The 19,287-nt window shown below is 41.3% G+C and overlaps 2 protein-coding genes across 6 annotated transcripts in view; one reads left to right on the forward strand and one right to left on the reverse strand.

The window, feature by feature from the left end:
* The window catches only part of CEP70 (centrosomal protein 70), a 240,464-nt gene extending 236,833 nt beyond the window's left edge, over nucleotides 1–3,631 (reverse strand). Inside the window, exon 1 of the mRNA XM_043874140.1 lies at nucleotides 3,516–3,631. The gene's annotated coding sequence lies outside the window, so the exon portion shown is untranslated. The remainder of the gene's footprint in view (nucleotides 1–3,515) is intronic.
* A 51-nt stretch (nucleotides 3,632–3,682) lies between these two features.
* Nucleotides 3,683–19,026, forward strand: LOC122675416 (fas apoptotic inhibitory molecule 1). 5 transcript variants are annotated; one of them, XM_043874156.1, is made up of 7 exons: nucleotides 3,702–3,850; nucleotides 4,331–4,438; nucleotides 7,702–7,760; nucleotides 9,090–9,222; nucleotides 9,579–9,807; nucleotides 13,659–13,708; nucleotides 18,576–19,026. In XM_043874156.1, the coding sequence occupies exons 2-7, from the start codon at nucleotides 4,403–4,405 to the stop codon at nucleotides 18,723–18,725; spliced, it is 657 nt and encodes a 218-aa protein (XP_043730091.1). In that variant the 5' UTR covers nucleotides 3,702–3,850; nucleotides 4,331–4,402; the 3' UTR covers nucleotides 18,726–19,026. The 5 variants fall into 5 exon arrangements, with proteins under 5 accessions (XP_043730093.1, XP_043730094.1, XP_043730091.1 ...); XM_043874158.1 differs by lacking the exon at nucleotides 4,331–4,438 and having other exon boundaries at nucleotides 3,683–3,850; XM_043874159.1 differs by lacking the exons at nucleotides 4,331–4,438; nucleotides 7,702–7,760 and having other exon boundaries at nucleotides 3,697–3,850.
* The last annotated feature ends 261 nt before the right edge of the window (nucleotides 19,027–19,287 follow it).

The following is a 19,287-nucleotide window of genomic DNA, read 5'->3' on the forward strand; positions in this document are numbered from 1 at the left end:
TTTAAGCCAACTTTTTTCACTCTCCTCTTTCACTTTCATCAAGAGGCTTTCTAGTTCCTCTTCACTTGCCATAAGGGTGGTGTCATCTGCATATCTGAGGTTATTGATATTTCTCCCAGCAATCTTGATTCCAGCTTGTGCTTCTTCCAGCCCAGCATTTCTCATGACATAGCCATAGGACACGATAAAAACTGGCTAGGGCCAACTAGCTCCAAGATGGTGGAAGATTCGACTTCCAATAGACCTTAAGCCTCACTATACACTGATTCTATTCATTAGCTAAATGACACACTCAACAGCACCATGAGTTCCAAGCTAATCATAAAATACCAAAAAGTAGGCAGTGCCCAATTCCTGGAAATCTTCACTCCTTCCCTGAAATAGTTGAAATAATCCTCCCACTCATTAGCCTATGAAATTACCCAGATAATAAAAACTAATCACACCATATTTCAGAGACTCGCTTCTGAGATTGCCCACATTCTGTCTGTGGAATGTTTCTGTCCAAATAAATTCACTTCTTATCTATCACTTTGCCTCTCACTTAATTCTTTCTGCATCAAAAACCTGAGCTTCATTACGTCCTGAGACCCAGTGTGTGATCTAAATTAAAAAGCCATGGGTTCAAGATCCAACCTGAGTTGCACAGATTCATTGGGATTTTTTATTGAGCCAATAAGAATGGGCAATGCTGGTGGTGGGAATATGAGCATTTTTCTCTGTACTTTCCCGTATTTTTAAAATTTCTCAAAGTCAACTAGATGCAGATTTTTGTCTTAAAAAATTGAAACACAAGCCTTGGAATGCTCCTTAGACACTTTAAAGGTGCCTTCCTTTGGTTCTTTGGTCTAAGGAAGGGTGAATCTACAAACCCCACTCTCCAGATGACTCAGACCAAAATCTATTTTCTCCTAAAACTGTCAAACTTTTCTTGTTTGAAGTTTATCAATCCATCTTGGTTTGATCCTTCTCCACTTTCCGTGTTTTGTGTAGGTAGAGCCAGAGGCTCTTTGCACTGAAGGAGAGAGGCCCAAGCAGCAGCAGCCTGGCTGGCAGCAGGAGACCCGTTACTGGCACTGGTGCTGATGCACAATCCTCTGAGTCCAGAATCCTGGGCTCTGGGCTCATTTGAAAGTCTCTGGTGCAGCTTCCATGAACACATAGCCAATAGTCATGCTGGACCGATACTGGAAGGGCACATGCAAAGTTTTAAACCTGTAGGTATCAGGTGATGTAACCTTTCCCTTTAATTTTGATGTCCATTCTTGCTGTTTAAGAAGTAATTTCAGAAAATCCATTAGTTCATTAACAATTCCCTTTTCCAAAGGAGGCCCAATGAAAACATGGACTATTATGAATGAAAGCGGTTTTAGGTGCTCTCTTAAAATAAATCACTGATGTCTATGGGTGGGCTGGTGAGAGGTAGTTTGAGAGGTTAGAGCAAGCAACATCCAGGCTTTTCTCGGGAAACAAGAAAACAATCTCAGAGTGGAAATAAAGTCAAAAGCAGGATCACCAGGTGAGTATGTTTCACGCTCAGGTCAATACCTTTCACGGTGTTTTGTTCACACTTTCTTTTCGTAACAATCCTCTTTGCTAACAAGTGACCATGCCTACCTCCAGTGTGCTGGGCCCAGGGAATAAGTAGGTAGAAAATACAGCCTAAACTGGCATGTTCCTTAATTCCAGATATCCCAGAAACTATACCCAAAAAGGAAACATTGGCGCAGAATAAGCCAGTGGCAAAATCAGACTGCCTCACCTATTCAGGGGACAGACTTGAATGCACTTCATGAGTGGGCTGAACCCCTCTGCACTCTGGGGCCCTTAGGCAGAGGGGCTCCCCAGACCCCTAAGACAGGATCTATATTCAAGCACAATACTTTTCTAACAGCAGACTCTGATAATATGACCTTTGAAAATTCTACAGGCTGGCTTCATGTGCTGGCCCTGCAACTTCTGTAGGCCTTTGAGTCTATGTAAAATGGGAATAACTACTGGACTGTTGTGAGAACTACAGGCAATAATATACAAGGCACAAAGCAAGCATTCAATAAATTATACCTTATTCGTCTTGTAAAAGATATTCTGATTCCCAAAGTTTTACAAGAAAATATGATCCTTCATTAAACAATATTTTTGAGCTACTGCCCAACCAGGGTTTCCTGGCCCTAACCCAACAATTCACAAGTGTTTCTCAGAAGATCTAAGGACAAGAAAAAGGAATTAGGGATGCATCTTCATCTATTTCTGGAAATTTCCACTCTGGGGCCTTTTGCCTTCTCCCCTATCTCCCTGGTTCATTCTTTCAATCATCATTTATTGAAAAGTCTCTATTCAAGACACCGGTGCAGAAGAAGATGCAAATATGAAAAGTCTTTGTCTCCAGGGAGCTTTCAATACAGGGTAGCAAACAAGAAATCAGTGCTAAGCAGAATCCCTGTAACATAATTTCCTTGGGAATTCAGTCCATTACTTCGCAGACTAGTTAACTGAATCAACAGATTGTTCTTGATTGTTTCTCAACTGCTGTTCTCTCACATCCTCACTACCAATCCCATAGGTGAAACAATCTTTCTTACATTAACATCAAGCTGAGGGAAGAAACTGAGACCTGCATGTCCCTTTGCCCTCAAATCTTCAGAGCCCCCAGAGAACCCTTTCACATGTTTATTTTGCTGCTGAATCCATTTTCCCCAGGGACCACTCACTGCTCTTTTCAGATGGCTCACTCAACCATCCTCTCCTCTGCAGTGATTGCTGTCTCTTCCTTAAAGAAAATCAAGGCCACCTGAAACATTACTCAGGTCTACTCTTCATTCAGTCAACAACACTTATCAGAGCATAGTAGGAGCCTGCACTGGGCAGACCTGGGAGCTGCTACAGTGAGAACCAAGCGGCCATGGTCCTTGACCTCACAGACCTCAGCCTACCATTAAGCTGCCAGGGAGCCGCGCTCAGTCGCTTCAGTCGCGTCCGACTCTTTGCGACCCCATGGACTGCAGCCTGCCAGGCTCCTCTGTCCATGGGATTCTCCAGGAAAGAATACTGGCGTGGGTTGTGGCGCTTCCTCCAGGGGATCTGCCCAACCCAGGTCTCCCTCATTGCTGGCAGATTCTTGACCGCTGGACCCCCGGGGAAACCCTATTATCCTGTACATTCAACAAAGATTACACGAATACTTGCACAACTTGAACAGAACTGAGAATTCCAGGTGTTGCAAGTCTTAGGATAGTTTTTCTTAAGAAATGACATTTGAAGAACAATCTCAATCGCAATGGAGGTTAACTAAGGGAAGAGGCAGGGAGGAGCGCCCAGGCAAAGAGAAGAGCATCTGCAGAGGCCCTGGGGTGAAAGACTTCACATCATTTGAGGATCTATCTAAACGAAGCCAGAGGAGACCGGGGCAACATCATACATGGGGCCTCATGCCCATCCTAACGAGTTTTGATCTTTCTAGGAGTAATCAGCAGCTTTACAGAGTTTCAAGGAGACAATGCCATGATCGGATTTACCTGCCCCGTGCTTCAGAGCAGGCAAGGTCTGGGTTTGCCCACCCGGTTCGCTCCAGCGTCCAGCCAGCGCCCGCTGTCAGCGGGTTCTTACGGAGGCGTCTCAGCGCAAAGCCGGCCGCGCGGACAGCGGCGGGGGTTGGGTCGCCGCGCCGGGGAAGGGCGGGCGCGGTTGGCGCTGGGCACCTCGGGGACCTGAAGCGCGACAGAGTCGGCGCGCTCGGAGCTCTCGCTTCCGCGGAGGCTGCGTCTGGTTCTCGGCGAAGGGCCTAAGAGGTCCAGTCGGCGGAACCCACCGGTCTCTGGGCCCAGAGCCCCCAGAGCCCCACGGCGCCCAGGTGAGCCTCGCGGCCCAGGTGGGGCGGCCCGGCCGGCCCGGAAGCCCCTGCGCGCAGCGCCGGGCGCCCCCCCCCGCCGTGCGGGCGGCCGCCATCTCCGGGCTGCGGCGACGCGGCGGCGGGCGTGCTGGGCAGTGGGCGGTGTCCTGGCGGCGGTGCGACCCCGCGGCGAGGCCTAGGCCCGCGCGGGAGGTGGGGAGGGCGCTCCGGGCGTCTCGCAGAGACCCGGCCGCTGGCGGGGCGGAGACCCGGCGGGGCGGCGGTTTGCTCCTGCCCGGCCAGGCCCTGGAACCCGCGGCTCCGGCCTCTGCCCGAATATAAATTCATTATTTGTCGCAGTCGGAAAAGTGGAGCCGACGTCACAGGGCAGGAAGCGCAGGAGCCGAACCTTCGCTGCCGGGGAGCACCGGGTTAGCATTAAGGTGTCTTTCCTTCCAGTCCCCTTTTCCCTGCAAAAATGAGCCGGCTGTATTTTTGCAGAGCCTGGATCACAAAGTGCTGCAGCCTGGCTTCTTTGTCTTACCAACACATCCCACGCGTCTGCGCGCGCTGATGTTTGTGTCCATCCTCTTTACTGGCCGCGAGTGGGTAAGCACACTTGGTGCCAGGTTTTCCGCGCCTGACCAGGGCTGGACGCTTGCTGAGTGACAGGACTGTGATTCACTCCACGGATTATCTGCACGATGGTGAACATACGGGTGGTTTTCACCAAAAACGATTCGTTGAGCACTGTTCCCTCTGGTTTTTTTTATTGTGTAGAGAGGCTTGCGGTACCCATTGCAAAATGCTCCTTGGAAAAGTTATTCGTGTTTTTTGTGCCTCACATTTGGGAACACCTGGCTCAAAGAGCTAACTGACAGACTTTGCTGGAGGTCCCAGTGCTGATCCTTCGTTAAGTTTGACGTGCCTTGTGCAATAGCTGGCCTTACCTAGAGCTTTGCTGAAAAGAAACTGAATACCTTAGTAATTTTTAAAACCGACTTAGGCTTAGCTTGGATAAAGCATTACAGTCCCCAGTACGATTAAATCTAAGTTAAAACAAAATTCAGGCTGGGATTAGATAAAGTGGAAACGTTTTAAAGTCCTACTCTGAAACATGGATGTTGAGTTGCTAGGAGAGGGATTTTAAATGATTATGCTGAGGGATGTGTCTCTAGAGACTCAAGAAACTTGCCGTGAAGACATGTAAACTTTCAAGTGACATTGTCCTTATCAGTGAAAATAAATGGAATTTATTTTTCCATCCTTTTTACTTACATTTTAAAAGCTGTGTGCTGAAATAGAGGGAATTTTTCTTTGTAATGATCATTTTCCAGTTTGATCTCATGGTCCTGATAATTAAATGCATGTATAAGTTTAAAATGACAATGGATGAATTCCTTTCTCTCAAGTTTTAAAGCATAGGCTTCCCTGGTCTTCCCACCCATTTGGCAGGATTCTTTCTCTGGGGGCCTTTTCTGGTTCTTTGTTGTTGTTTAGTCCCTGAGTCATGTCTGACTCAATTTTGAGACTTAGCCCGCCAGGCTTCTCTGTCCAAGGATTTTCCAGGCAAGAATACTGGAGTGGGTTGCCATTTCCTCCTCCAGGTGATCTTCCTGACCTCGGGATTTATCGAACAGCACCACCCCCACCCATATCCCCCCACACCCCCCTGCACCCCTGTCTCCTGCGTTTGCAGACAGATTCTTTACCTCTGAGCCACCTGGGTAGCCCTGTTCTGTTCTTTACGCTTCCCTTTCCAAGGACAGTCCCACGGCTGTGCTGTAATCATCTTTTGTCTCTACAGAGCCTCTCACTCTGAGCTTAGTGCCTGGCATATGAGTGACTGATGACAGCTAGCTTGGCGGATGAATTTAGAATATGACCTGAATTTAGAATATGACAATAGCTTAGAGATTTCTGTGACAGATAAATTTATTATTCAAATGAGTAAGGTAGAAACCTGGGACATGTACAGCTGTGGTCATCTCTTGGTCATAAGGGAAATCATATTCCAAGAAACGCTACTGGCAGGACACCCAGGTTGTTTTTTTGTAATAAGTTTGTTGAGATATAATTCATATGCCATACAATTCACCCGTCTAAAGGATACAATTCAGTGGGGTTTTTGTGTGTGTATAACAGTATTAATTTTTAAAAGTTGTGATCAATATATATGACATAAAAATTGCCATTTAAAAATGTCCAGTTCATTGACTTAAATGAACATAAAGTTCATTTATGATGTACAGCCATCACCACTATTTCCAAAACATTTTCAACACCTTCAACTCATACTCCCTAAGTAAATGTTGAATGTATGAATGAATGTTGATAGTAGAGAGAATATTTTATGTGACCTTGATTTCTAACCTCTCGTCTAATTTGTTGTGTTGCCTTTTATGCTTTATATGAAATATAATTAAGATGGCACTAAACCTTATCTTAGTGTGGTAATATTTGAAATTCCTTAAAGTGAAAAATTGGGCAGTTCTTTCAAGTTTGTTGAATTACTGAACTTTCTAGAGTCTCTAAAAGTTGTAGAGCAAAATCTGAGTGATATCCCAAACTCTACTCTGATTTATGAAAGATACGTATCCTATGTTATATTATGCTATTTAGCTTACTCTATTGCTCTGTGTTTTTGCTTTGATAGTTCTAGGATACCCTCCACTTTCATAGGAGATATCCTAAGAGGTATTTTTAAGACTAGAAAAATCTACAAATATATAAGGTGCTAATTACAAAAAGGGATTTATTTTAGGTACAATGTATTTTGAATCTTTAGTTTTTATTCTAAAATATTTAGCTTTTGTTTGCCTGTTGGGTTGCTTTTATGGGTGCCAAGGTCGTCTTTAATATCTTTTAAAAAGCAATTTGTCATATTTGGTTATTTCCAGACAAAAAAAAAGATTGGCAATCTCCCATTTTTACAAGGAGAGAGCACCCTTGGACATCTATATGGAAAAGACTAGACTAGAGTAGGTCTTGGAAGCAAAAAAAATAGTTGAATTTATTATTCAATAGGTTTGACAGGGGTACAATTGTTAATCCTAAATCTTCAAATGTGGATGGTTTTCTATGCATGTGAGTATTACATTTGCTTCTGATTTTTAGCATTATAGCCCAGATACTGTTTAGTTCATTACAGAGGTGTTCTGGACCCTGGATTTGGCTTGGACTCTTCTGGTGACCTGAGCAAACCATATAACCTTTGTGAATTCATTATTGGCACTAGTAAATTAATTGGGTTTGAGTAAGTGGGCAAAATTAAGTTTGCTCTTAGAAAGCAAACTGGCACATCCCTGGCTGCTTCCTGCACGCTTAACATTTCTTTGAAGTTATCTTTAAAATTTTTTTTAAATTATGTATTGTACCATAATACAGCTTTCTAAATTTTAATATAAAGATTGAATTTTAAATTTGTTACTACCCTGTAACATGGCTGCCTCCAGAGGATGCACTCTGTTTATCCTGGGGTTTTCTGTATTCTCTGACCTACTGCCTCATACCCTTGGGGCTTCTTCTCAATTTGAGAAGCAAGGGACCCAGAGGACCTCTACATCTCTTGCAACTCTGACATGGTATGATACTTGAAATAAACTAGAGTTTATTCTCTTAGTTTTAGGAAATTATAAATCCTTAGCAGGGAAAAATTTGACTGGGTGATTTGCATGATTTAATTTCTTTTCCTGACAATTAGAGATTCCAGTTCTATTGTATGTAAAAGCTGTTTCATCAGAAACTGCATGCATTTTAAGAAATGGATTGCAAAGTTAGAAAAACTCTTTGCACATGTCATCTTTGTTGCTCTCAATCTTTCCTTGCTGCACTTCTGCTTTTTTCTTTCCTGGCTCCTAATTGGATTAAAGACTGTTTTGCCAACCATGGCATCTGGAGATGACAGTCCTATCTTTGAAGATGACGAAAGGTAAATGTCTTGCATTGTGATAAAACTGGGTTATGAAGCTTTAAAGATGGGCTTTAATCATTCAGGAGAGTATCCAGGCTACTTTTTTGGAGAACACATTTTGTAATACTGCAGAATGCATAGCTTTGCTTCTCTGTGATTTCCAGCAAGGGTGGTGAACACCTGGCATGGAGGTGGCCACCACTAATGTGGCATCTTTTCCCATAAAACCTGGATGTGAGGTCTGCAAATCCCTCTCAGCACAAAATTCTTGGCAATCACTTCCAAAATGATATGAAACCTATTTACTGTTTCTGGTTTAGAGCCTACAAAGGAGATTAGAGTGAATGAAGAGGAGGATGTGGTTAAGAGAATAGACTCTGGGACCAGACTCCTAAAATTACATCCCATCTGTCATTGTGACCTTAGACAAGCCTTTAGCCTCTCTGAGTCTCGGTTTCCTCATCTGTAAATGGTGGAATAATAGTACCCACCTCATGGTGAGGATTCTTTGAGTTAATGTGTGTAAAGCTCTTAGAACAGTGATTGGCACACAGTAAGTACTGAATAACTGTTAGTTATGAACATTACTGCTGTAATGTTACTTCTCTCAAAGCTAAAACTCTGTATCAGTATAAAAATATTACTTATATGTTATATATGCATTGTATATGATATATTTTATGTTTAAGTTGTACCAGAAATGTCACAAAACAGAATCCTTTATATTTTTAACAAGATTTCCTGTAAAAAAAAAATTTCCTGTAATAATGACAAGATTACTGTCTTCCATAACATTTTTATATCTATTATGGAACATTTCTTCCATGACTTTTTTCTCAGTCTTAGTATTTTTTTTTTTTAGTCTTAGTATTTTTACATTAGAACCTTTTTTTTTTTAAAATGAATCCCTAGTTATTGGTTCAAGTGTAAAAGGTTTTAAGAATTCTTGCTTTAGAGTGATAGGATCTGAAAAGATAAAAACAAAATTAAATCCTGTGCTTTTTAAATGACAGGAGGGAGGAGTAGAAACTTTTTACTGACCTTTCTGTGGCCAAGCTTAGAATACTGTCCTGGATAAACTGATTGATTCTTAATCCTATTACTGTTAAGGTGACTTTGGAATTATCTGACTGTATACCCATAGATAGTAATTTCATCTTAAAAGAAGAATGCGTAACAGGGTGATAATAGTTACATGTATTGTAAGTAGGCTTTCTTAGCTTATATCACTTTAATATTTTGTAATTTTAGGGCTTTTCAAGATCTGATATTTTCATCTTGGAAGGATTAATTGGTTATTCTGTTACTGTTTTTGCCTATTATAATTGCTTAATTTTATTCCCTTAGCCCTCCTTACAGCCTAGAAAAAATGACAGATCTTGTAGCTGTTTGGGAAGTTGCTTTAAGTGATGGAGTTCATAAAATTGAATTTGAACATGGGACTACATCCGGCAAGCGAGTGGTGTATGTAGATGGGAAGGTAGGAAAAAATGTTACTTTGTGAAATATAGTGTACAGAGAAGCTTGATTTTGCTAATGTATATTCTTCCTATGTGAATACAATGCTTTTCCCTTACAGTGGTTATATCTTTATATATTGGCTTTTATCATTTTGCCACACAAAGCAGACTAATAATAGTTGTGGGATTCATAGACTATAACATCTAATATTTAACTTTAAAATGCCTTTATTTTCTAAAATCTTTGTATCATGAGGTAGTAAAATCACATCTAAATAGCACTGCCATTTATTCTCTTTAATTATATTATTTCCAAAGTTAAACATTTAATTTTCTCCCATTTGTATGTTTTAAACTTTCGTATTTTATTACTTAGGAAGAGATAAGAAAAGAATGGATGTTCAAACTGGTGGGCAAAGAAACCTTCTGCGTTGGAGCCGCAAAGACCAAAGCAACCATAAGTATTGATCCCGTCCGTGCTTTTGCTTATGAATATACTCTGGAAATTAATGGGAAGAGTCTCAAGAAGTATATGGAGAACAGATCAAAAACCACCAGTACTTGGGTATTACATTTGGATAGTGAGGACTTTAGAGTTGTGTTAGGTAAGTGAAAGCCATTTCTGCAGAGTTTCTTTTTTTTCCTCAGAATTTTTGAAAGCCTTTTTCCAGTCTCTTCTATCATCCATGATTTTGAATGAGAAGCTTACACCAGTCTGAATCTCATTAGTTAGTATTGTTTTCTGTCTGGAAGCTTTTGGGGGCTCATTTTTATTTTCCAAAGTTTTACAGTGATGTGTTTAGAAATGTAGTGTCTCACGAGCTGCTTTATTTTTAGACGAAAAATGGTATTTCAGCATTTTTAAAAATTTGCCTTTTTTCAAAACTGAGTGAGGTTGATCCTCTTTTCACATGTAAGGTCCTTTTGTGTTTCGTTTCTGATAATGCCTATGTGTTTCCTGTGACCTGTTTTCTTTTGGGTTTGTTGGTCTTTATTCTCCTTGATTGCTAGGAGTCTTTCTGTTACTAAGCGCTGTAACAGAACTTAGTGCTCTGAGTTCTGAGTGCTGTGAGCTTCAGATATTTTTCTATTTGTCATATTGTATGACTTTGCTTGTGTGTGTGTATATGGGTTATTTTAATCATGCAGAAATCTTTTTTACTTTCATGTAGTCAGAGTTGCTCCCTTTTTCTTTTATGGCTTCTGATTAGCAATGTTCTTCAGAGGAATGTTAATACCAGCTATTACAGAAAATCTGAGTACGTGCAACTATTACAGAAAATCTGAGTATGTGTACATGTTCAGGAAGCCAACTAAATAAAATTCCAACTATCACCTCCATTATGGTTTATTTGAGCACTGTGGGCTCTGATCGTGCCATGTGAGCTGGGTTTCCCACAACTGTTGCCATAGATTCTTCCCATTCAGGCTGCCCCTGGGTGGCCACTCCCATATCTCCTGAGCCCTCTGCCTTTCTCTCTGTGCCTCTAGCCCAGCTCCAAGTCCTTTCTCCACTCTCCAAGTGAGGCTCCTATCTCGAGGTGCAGGAAGAAAAGACCCTGTCCCTGGAGTAGATGGCTTGTCAGAGTCAAGGCACCTTATCCTTGACCCCCAGGCGGCCTTTGACCCCTAGACTCCTTGTAAACACACAGGTCCTGCCTCTCTCTAGTCTTTGTTAAAACGACCAAAGCTTGTCTTCTGGCTGCTTGATGAGTATAGTCTTCTCTCCTGACACTCCTGGGAACCCTGACATTCACAAGTGGTTCTGGGGATCCTCCCCAAAATGCACGTATGTCTGTGCACAAGGCACACAGATAGCTCAGTTGGTAAAGAATCCACTCATAATGCAGGAGACGCCGGTTTGATTCCCAGGTCAGGAAGACCCACTGGAGAAGGGATAGGCTACCCACTCCAGCATTCTTGGGCTTGCCTTGTGGCTCAGCTGGTAAAGAATCTGCCGGCAACGCAGGACACCTGGGTTCGATCCCTGGGTTGGGAAGATCCCCTGGAGAAGGGAAACGCTACCCACTCCAGTATTCTGGCCTAGAGAATCCCATGGTATAGTCCATGGGGTCACAAAGAGTTGGACAGTACTCAGCGACTTTCACTTTCACTGGAGTGAGCTGTGGCCACTTAGTTAATGCCCAAGTGTATCATGGCAGCATTTTGCTCTATTGTGTCAGCACTGTACTCAGCACAGTCCATCAAATACTATACCTATATTTTTTTTAATGATTAAATAACTTTTCCCCAAAGTGAAATCATAACAAAATTAATAGAGATTATTGTACTCTTCAGTATGAAATTTAAGACTAAATTTCTGTCTGTCTATATGAACCCTATGCAGCCTTTTTTGTGGTCTCTTTGTGCCATCATCCAGGTGGGTCAGTATGAGAGGCAGGGAGAATCATCTAGTTTCTGATGTTAAAGAAAATTTGGAGAAGGATAAATTAGGAATTTGGGATTAACAGACACACATTGCATATTTAAAATAGATAACCAACAAGGACCTATTATATAGATCAAGGAACTCTATTCAGTATTTTGTAATAACCTATAACGGAAAAGAACCTGAAAAAGGAAAGCAATATTGGCTACAATCCGAAAAACAAAAATGAAAAAGGGATAAGTTTAAATATTATATTACTTGAAATATGTAGGGTTTTTTTTAATATGTAGGTTGTTAAAAAGCCCAAAGCACTCTGTAATTTGCTAAAATATATTGATATCCTAAATGGAAACATATTGTAATCCTGGGAGTGTGTAAACCCTTCTTTGATTCAATACCAAACCTTCAGTTCAGTTCAGTTCAGTCGCTCCGTCGTGCCTGAGTCTTTGCGACCCCATGAACCACAGCACGCCAGGCCTCCCTGTCCATCACCAGCTCCCAGAGTCCTCCCAAACCCATGTACATTGAGTCAGTGTTACCATCCAACCATCTCATCTTCTGTTGTCCCCTTCTCCTCCTGCCCTCAATCTTTCCCAGCATCAGGGTCTTTTCCAGGGAGTCAGGTCTTCGCATCAAGTGGCCAAAGTATTGGAGGTTCAGCTTCAACATCAGTCCTATCAGTGAACACCCAGGACTGATCTCCTTTAGGATGGACTGGTTGGATCTCCTTGCAGTCCAAGGGACTCTCAAGAGTCTTCTCCAGCACCGCAGTTCAAAAGCATCAATTTTTCGGTGCTCAGCTTTCCTTATAGTCCAACTCTCACATCCATACATGACCACTAGAAAAACCATAGCCTTGACTAGACAGACCTTTGCTGACAAAGTGATGTCTCTGCTTTTTAATATGCAGTCTAGGTTGGTCATAACTTTTCTTCCAAGGAGAAAGTGTCTTTTAATTTCATGGCTGCAATCACCATCTGCAGTGATTTTGGAGCCCAGAAAAATAAAGTCAGCCACCGTTTCCACTGTTTCCCCATCTATTTGCCATGAAGTGATGGGACCAGATGCCATGATCTTAGTTTTCAGAATGTTGAGTTTTAAGCAAACTTTTTCACTTTCTTCTTTCACTTTCATCAGCAGGCTCTTTATTTCTTCACTTTCTGCCATAAGGGTGGTGTCATCTGCATATCTGAGTTTACTGATATTTCTCCTGGCAATCTTGATTCCAGCTTGTGCTTTCTCCAGCCCAGCATTTCTCATGATGTACTCTGCATAAAAGTTAAATAAGCAGGGTGACAATATAGAGCCTTGACAGACTCCTTTTCCTATTTGGAACCAGTCTGTTGCTCTATGTCCAGTTCTAACTGTTATTTCCTGACCTGCATACAGATTTCTCAAGAGGCAGGTCAGGTCATCTGGTATTCCAATCTCTTTCAGAATTTTCCACAGTTTGTTGTGATCCACACAGTCAAAGGCTTTGGCACAGTCAATAAAGCAGAAATAGATGTTTTTCTGGAACTCTCTTGCTTTTTCAATGATCCAGCAGATGTTGGCAATTTGATCTCTGGTTCCTCTGCGTTTTCTAAAACCAGCTTGAACATCTGGAAGTTCACGGTTCACGTATTGCTGAAGCCTGGCTTGAAGAATTTTGAGCATTACTTTACTAGTGTGTGAGATGAGTGCAATTGTGCGGTAGTTTGAGCATTCTTTACCAGACCTTAGAAATTTAATTAAAACATTTCAGATGATATGAAAAAAAAAAAGGATATTCTCATATGGAAAGTCTCTCCTTACATTCATTTGTCTGTATCCTCCTTTATAGATTTTCTTTAACAAATCTTCATCAGTGTATATTATATCATGATTTTGTCTTAAAAGATTGGTTTCATTTTGATTTTGTCTGGGAACAAAAAAACACAGTTTCTTCACATTTGGAAGAATTTCAAAGCCATGAAAAGTTAATGGAGTTTTTAAAATATAGTGTATCAAACTTTTCTTAAAATATAAAGAGTTAAATTTATCTTTAAATTGCAGGTTATAATTTTTTTCTATCGGTTACTTTTACAGAGAAAGACACTATGGATGTATGGTGCAATGGCAAAAAAATGGAGACAGCGGTAAGTTGATCATTTGATTACTGTCACCATGTCCATGAGTGACCAGTGAAACGTTGCTGTGTTTCCTAACTATGCAGATTTGTATAATTAATGAAGGTCCTTTTGGTTATAAACAAAAAAGAGATGAAATAATCCTGTCCTCAGAATCTGAAGCCCTTTTCTTGGCAGTCCCTGGGGTAGTGAGAGTTTGGAAACAATTCATCTTGTGACTGGTACCAGCCTCGGACCCTGCTTGTCCTCTCCTGGACCATCCTCTATCCTAAAAAGATCTAACCCACATTTAAAAACTTCCTCCCCAAAGGTTGCATCCTCCTGTGTTATCCTTGTTTAAGTGGTGCTTTATACTACTGTTTCTGAAATTTGCATGCACAGAATCATCTTGGATCTTGTTAAAATGCATATTCTGACATGTCCTCAGGTGATGCCCAAGTTGCTGGCCCATGGTCACACTCTGAATAGGAAAACTTTATACCATACACGCAAAACAGATGGTACTTTCTCAAAGCAAAGGTTGTGAAAAAGAAACGAAGCACACATGTCAGGTGAGACAAAGGCAAACAGGAAAGGGCACTGTCGCAAACCCCAGAAGACAAGTGGGATTTGTAGACTAGCAGTGCTGAAAGGCTGCCCTGCTCGTTGTAGCTGAGAAACCCTAGTGTGTTGGACTTTTGCTGCCTTGCACTGTTATGGCTGTGGTGGGATGAGTATAGAAGTAAATTTCAAGTAGGTAGGAAATAATAGTGGTGTGCACAGCAGAAGGAGGAAGTGAAGCAGAGGAGATGGTCCTGGACACAGGGAGTATGGGCCTAGGAGCTGGAATGACTGGGGGGAAATATCCACGTGTTATGGGATCAGGTGGCAAGTAGCGCGTACCATCCTGGGTGTCCCCTTTCGTGCTGACTTCAGTTGTGACACCAGAGCTAGAGATGATGAAAAGCATGAGAAGCTCTCTTTGCCGGGCATACTGTAGCTAGCTACCTATTGTGGTTGCTGCTATTACCTTCTTTTTCTGTTGTAGGTTTGGGAGGGTGAGGAGATGTCCTTGAAGGGAAGGCCTGGAATGAATTTATTCAGTAGACAAGCTAGAAACTGCTGGGTGGGCCTTGCAACTGCTTATAAGGAAGTACATAAGCCAGAAATCAAAAGTTACAAAGATTAATGTGTGTCTGTGTCTTAATCCTGGTATTAATTCTTGAAGGGACATGCAACCAGAGTTCACTCAAAATTGAACCTCAGCGTTTGAGCCATCCTCCGGGTTCCATCTACCCATTGAGACTTTTATGCAGAGAGGCTTAGTGAGCCCTTCAATATTTTAGGGCCTGTTTTGGACCAGATTCAGTGACCATTAACATGGATTGGGTACCTGCTGTCGTGCCCGATGCCATACCTGGTGGTCCTTTCTGTTCTTTCTGTCCTACCACGGAAATTTCTAGATGGAGAGTCAGCAGTTTGGGGTCACATTCCCTCCAACCCTCCAGGAATTCTCCCATGCAGAAGTAGCATTGTTTCAAGAATGTGATTGTAAATAAGCAAGAAGTTGAAATAATATCCATCCACAATGTCTTTGTTCCTAACTGACAAGAAACCACAAGTGTCTGGACAATAACTCTCTCACCCAGTTGTCTCCTCCTCGTAACTGCAGCCTACTTGGCAAGGTAGTTTTGGCAGCTCTGTGTCGGGCAGCCTTCCCAGCACTATGCACACCTGCTCTCGCTGCCTGTGAGCTGCGGCTTATTTTCTCCATTTCCTTTTCATTTCAAAGCATCATGACCAGATTATGTATCTGTCAAATTGCCAAGAAGCAACTTGCAAGGATTGTAGTACTCAACCCTTGCTCTCCTCTCTAAATTGATTTTTACAGAAGTATGCCCTAAAGCCTTTTTTCAAAGCTCAATGTGAAAAGGGCTAAAAGAATACCCTGGACTCCAGGATCAGCACCCCACCCCCAGTCCTTGTGGTGGTCAGTACACATCCGTGTTGGCCAGATTCTTCCCAGAGCCAAGAAAAAGCTTCCCTCTCTGATGCCTCCTGTGCTTTCTTTGGCTAGATAATGTTAGCAACGGGGCCTTGCTCTGTCTGCTTTGGCTGCCAGGAAGCTCAGCCAAGTCATACATCTGATAGTGCTTCTTTTGCTTCTTGGCATAATTCATTTTTATCCTCTAAGCCTCATGTTCTTCCTTACTTTTCTGTGCTATTTGGCCCCTATCTTTTCACTCTAAATCAGTGCTGTTCAATAGAAATATAGTATGAGCCACAGATATGAGCTCCATGTATAACTTTTCTAGTAACCACATTTTGAAAGTCTTATGGTGAAGATCATCTTAATAAAAATTTAAGTCACTGTATCAAAAATATTATTATTTAAAATGTAATAAATATATAAAGTTTCCAATGAGTTTTTTTTTAACCATTCTTTGTTTCATACTAAGTCTTCCAAATCCAGTATATTTTTTCTTTTCTTTTTTTTAAATCCAGGTAAGTTTCTCTGGCATGTGGGATCTTCCTGGGTAAGCGATCGAACTTGAGTGTCTTGCATTGTCAGGCAGAGTCTTTACCACTGAGCCACCAGAGAAGCCCCTCCAGTGTAATTTTTTCCCCTTTAATAGTGTATCTCATTTCAGACTCACCACATTTCATGCTCAATTGCCACCTGTGGCCAGGGGCTATTGTACCATATACAGCAAGTCTAGACTCAGTTCAGTTCAGTTCAGTCGCTCAATTGTGTTGAACTCTTTGTGACCCCATGGACTGCAGCACACAGGCTTCCCTATCCATCACCAACTCCTAGAGCTTACTCAAACTCATGTCCATCGAGTCAGTGATGCCATCCAACCATCTCATCCTCTGTCGTCCCCTTCTCTTCCCACCTTCAATCTTTCCCAGCATCATGGTCTTTTCCAGTGACTCAGTTCTTCACATCAGGTGGCCAAAGTATTGGAGTTTCAGCTTCTGCATCAGTCCTTCCAATGAATATTCAGGACTGATCTCCTTTAGGATTGACTGGTTGGATTTCCTTGCAGTCCAAGGGACTCTCAAGAGTCTACTCCAACACCACAGTTCAAAAGCATCAATTCTTCAGTACTCAGCTTTCTTTAGAATCCAACTCTCACATCCATACATGACCACTGGAAAAAACATAGCCTTGACCAGACAGAACTTTGTTGGCAAAGTAATGTCTCTGCTTTTTAATATGCTGTCTAGGTTGCTCATAGCTTTTCTTTCAAGGAGCAAGTGTCTTTTAATTTCATGGCTACAGTCACCATCTGCAGTGATTATTTTTGAACCCAAGAAAATAAAGTCTCTCACTGTTTCCATTGTTTCCCCATGTATTTGCCATGAAGTGATGGGATGCCATGATCTTAATTTTCTGAATGTTGGGTTTTAAGCCAACTTTTTCACTCTTCTTTTTCACTTTCATCAAGAGGCTCTTTAGTTCTTCTTCACTTTCTGCCATAAATGTAGTGTCATCTGCATATCTGAGGTTATTGATATTTCTCCCGGCAATCTTGATTCCAGCTTGTGCTTGATCTACCCCAGCATTTCACATGATGTACCCTGCATATATGTTAAATAAGCAGGGCAATAATATACAACCTTGATGGACTCCTTTCCCTATTTGGAACCAGTCTGTTGTTCCATGTACAGTTCTAACTGTTGCTTCCTGACCTGCATACAGATTTCTCAAGAGGCAGGTCAGGTGGTCCAGTATTCCAGTCTCTTTCAGAATTTTCCACAGTTTGTTGTGATCCACATAACCAAAGGCTTTGGCATAGTTAATAAAGCAGAAGTAGCTGTTTTTCTGGAACTCTCTTGCTTTTTCGATAATCCAGTGGATGTTGGCAATTTGATCTCCGGCTCCTCTGGGTTTTCTAAATCCAGCTTGAATATCTGGAAGTTGATGGTTCACATACTGTTGAAGCCTTACTCGGAGAATTTTGAGCATTACTTTGCTAGTGTTCAAGATGAGAGAAATTTTTGTGGTAGTTTGAACATTTTTTGGCATTGCCTTTCTTTGGGATTGGAATGAAAACTGACCTTTTCCAGTCAAATGGCCACTGCTGAGTTTTCAAAATTTGCTGGGATATCGAGTGCAGCCCTTTTACAGCATCAGCTTGTATGATTTGAAATAGCTCAACTGTAATTCCATACCGTCTCCACTAGCTTTGTTTGTAGTGATGCTTCAAAAGGCCCACTTGACTTCACATTCCAGGATGTCTGGCTCTAGGTGAGTTATCACACCATCATGGTTATCTGCGTCATGAAGATCTTTTTTGTATAGTTCTTCTGTGTATTCTTGCCACCTCTTCTTACAGTAGTATTAGGTTTTATGTTATTTATATTATGTATTTATTGTAAGCCACCTTGTAGCCTGAGGAATCCGATTTTCTGAGTGGTGAACAACACTCCATCTCTCACTGACTGGGGTCTTCAGCAAGTTATTTAATGACTGTGTGCCTATGTTCTCATGTATAGAACATGGATAATAATTATACTCCAATCAGGTTATTGTGAGTATGCCATAAAGCAATGCATGTAAACCATTCTTTGTATAGAAGGAATCACAAATTTCCTATCATTTTCACTTTTGTAAATAGTCTATTTTCTGTATAGTATATGTTATGGACACATAGCCACGAGGTATACTTCTTTTTTTTTCTCTGAAACTTAAGATTCTTAAAGACTACAGTGGTACAAATAAAAGACTTTCAATTTATAACCGAGACCTAAAAACAAGCTTCTAATCTTGCAAAGCTTACCACTGAGGTAACATGTACTTCATTATGTCTCCCTTTCTCAGTGATGTTAACGCTCTGGACAAATATAAATGTTTCTGGAACGCTAATTCCTCCTTCTTTTGTTTGCCTAGGGTGAATTTGTAGATGATGGGACTGAAACTCACTTCAATATTGGGAATCATGACTGTTACATAAAGGCTGTCAGTAGCGGCAAGCGGAAAGAAGGGATTATTCATAGTCTCATTGTGGATAACAGAGAAATCCCGGAGATTCTGAAATGACTTCATGTTAATGAATTTTAATCTTAAGAAGTAAAGATCAGGACTTTTAAATTACTGTGGTAATTAAATATGCTTAGTATGTACTTTTCAGTACAGCTAGTCACCCTGTTTTCATTTTATAGTTACTTGAAACTAGTGTTTTAAGCATCAGGAAAAAAATATGTATCATAAAAATTGCAATCTATTTTGTAAATAATATAAAATGTTTTAAAGTCAAATGGAAAATAAGATATGGACCAAAAAATCACTAATGTTTTACAGGAGCAACTTTTACTATAATAAACACTATAAAATAACATCAGTGCTACTTGATTTGTCTTTCTTGAAATGGATGTCTTTGTATATATTTTTTACAATGGATTTCTAACCAATGTATTCACTTTAAACTTTTTTTTTGTTTTTATTTTTTGGCCGCACTGTGTCTTCATTGATGTGTGTGGGCTTTCTCTAGTTGTGATGAGCAGGGGCTACTCTTCATTGCGGTGCACAGGCTTCTCATTGCAGTGGCTTCTCTCATGGAGCACAGACTACAGAGCAGGGGTTTGAGGCAGGAGACAGTGGG

This window comes from Cervus elaphus, chromosome 19 (genome assembly GCF_910594005.1).
Source record: "Cervus elaphus chromosome 19, mCerEla1.1, whole genome shotgun sequence".
NCBI classification, from domain to species: domain Eukaryota; kingdom Metazoa; phylum Chordata; class Mammalia; order Artiodactyla; family Cervidae; genus Cervus; species Cervus elaphus.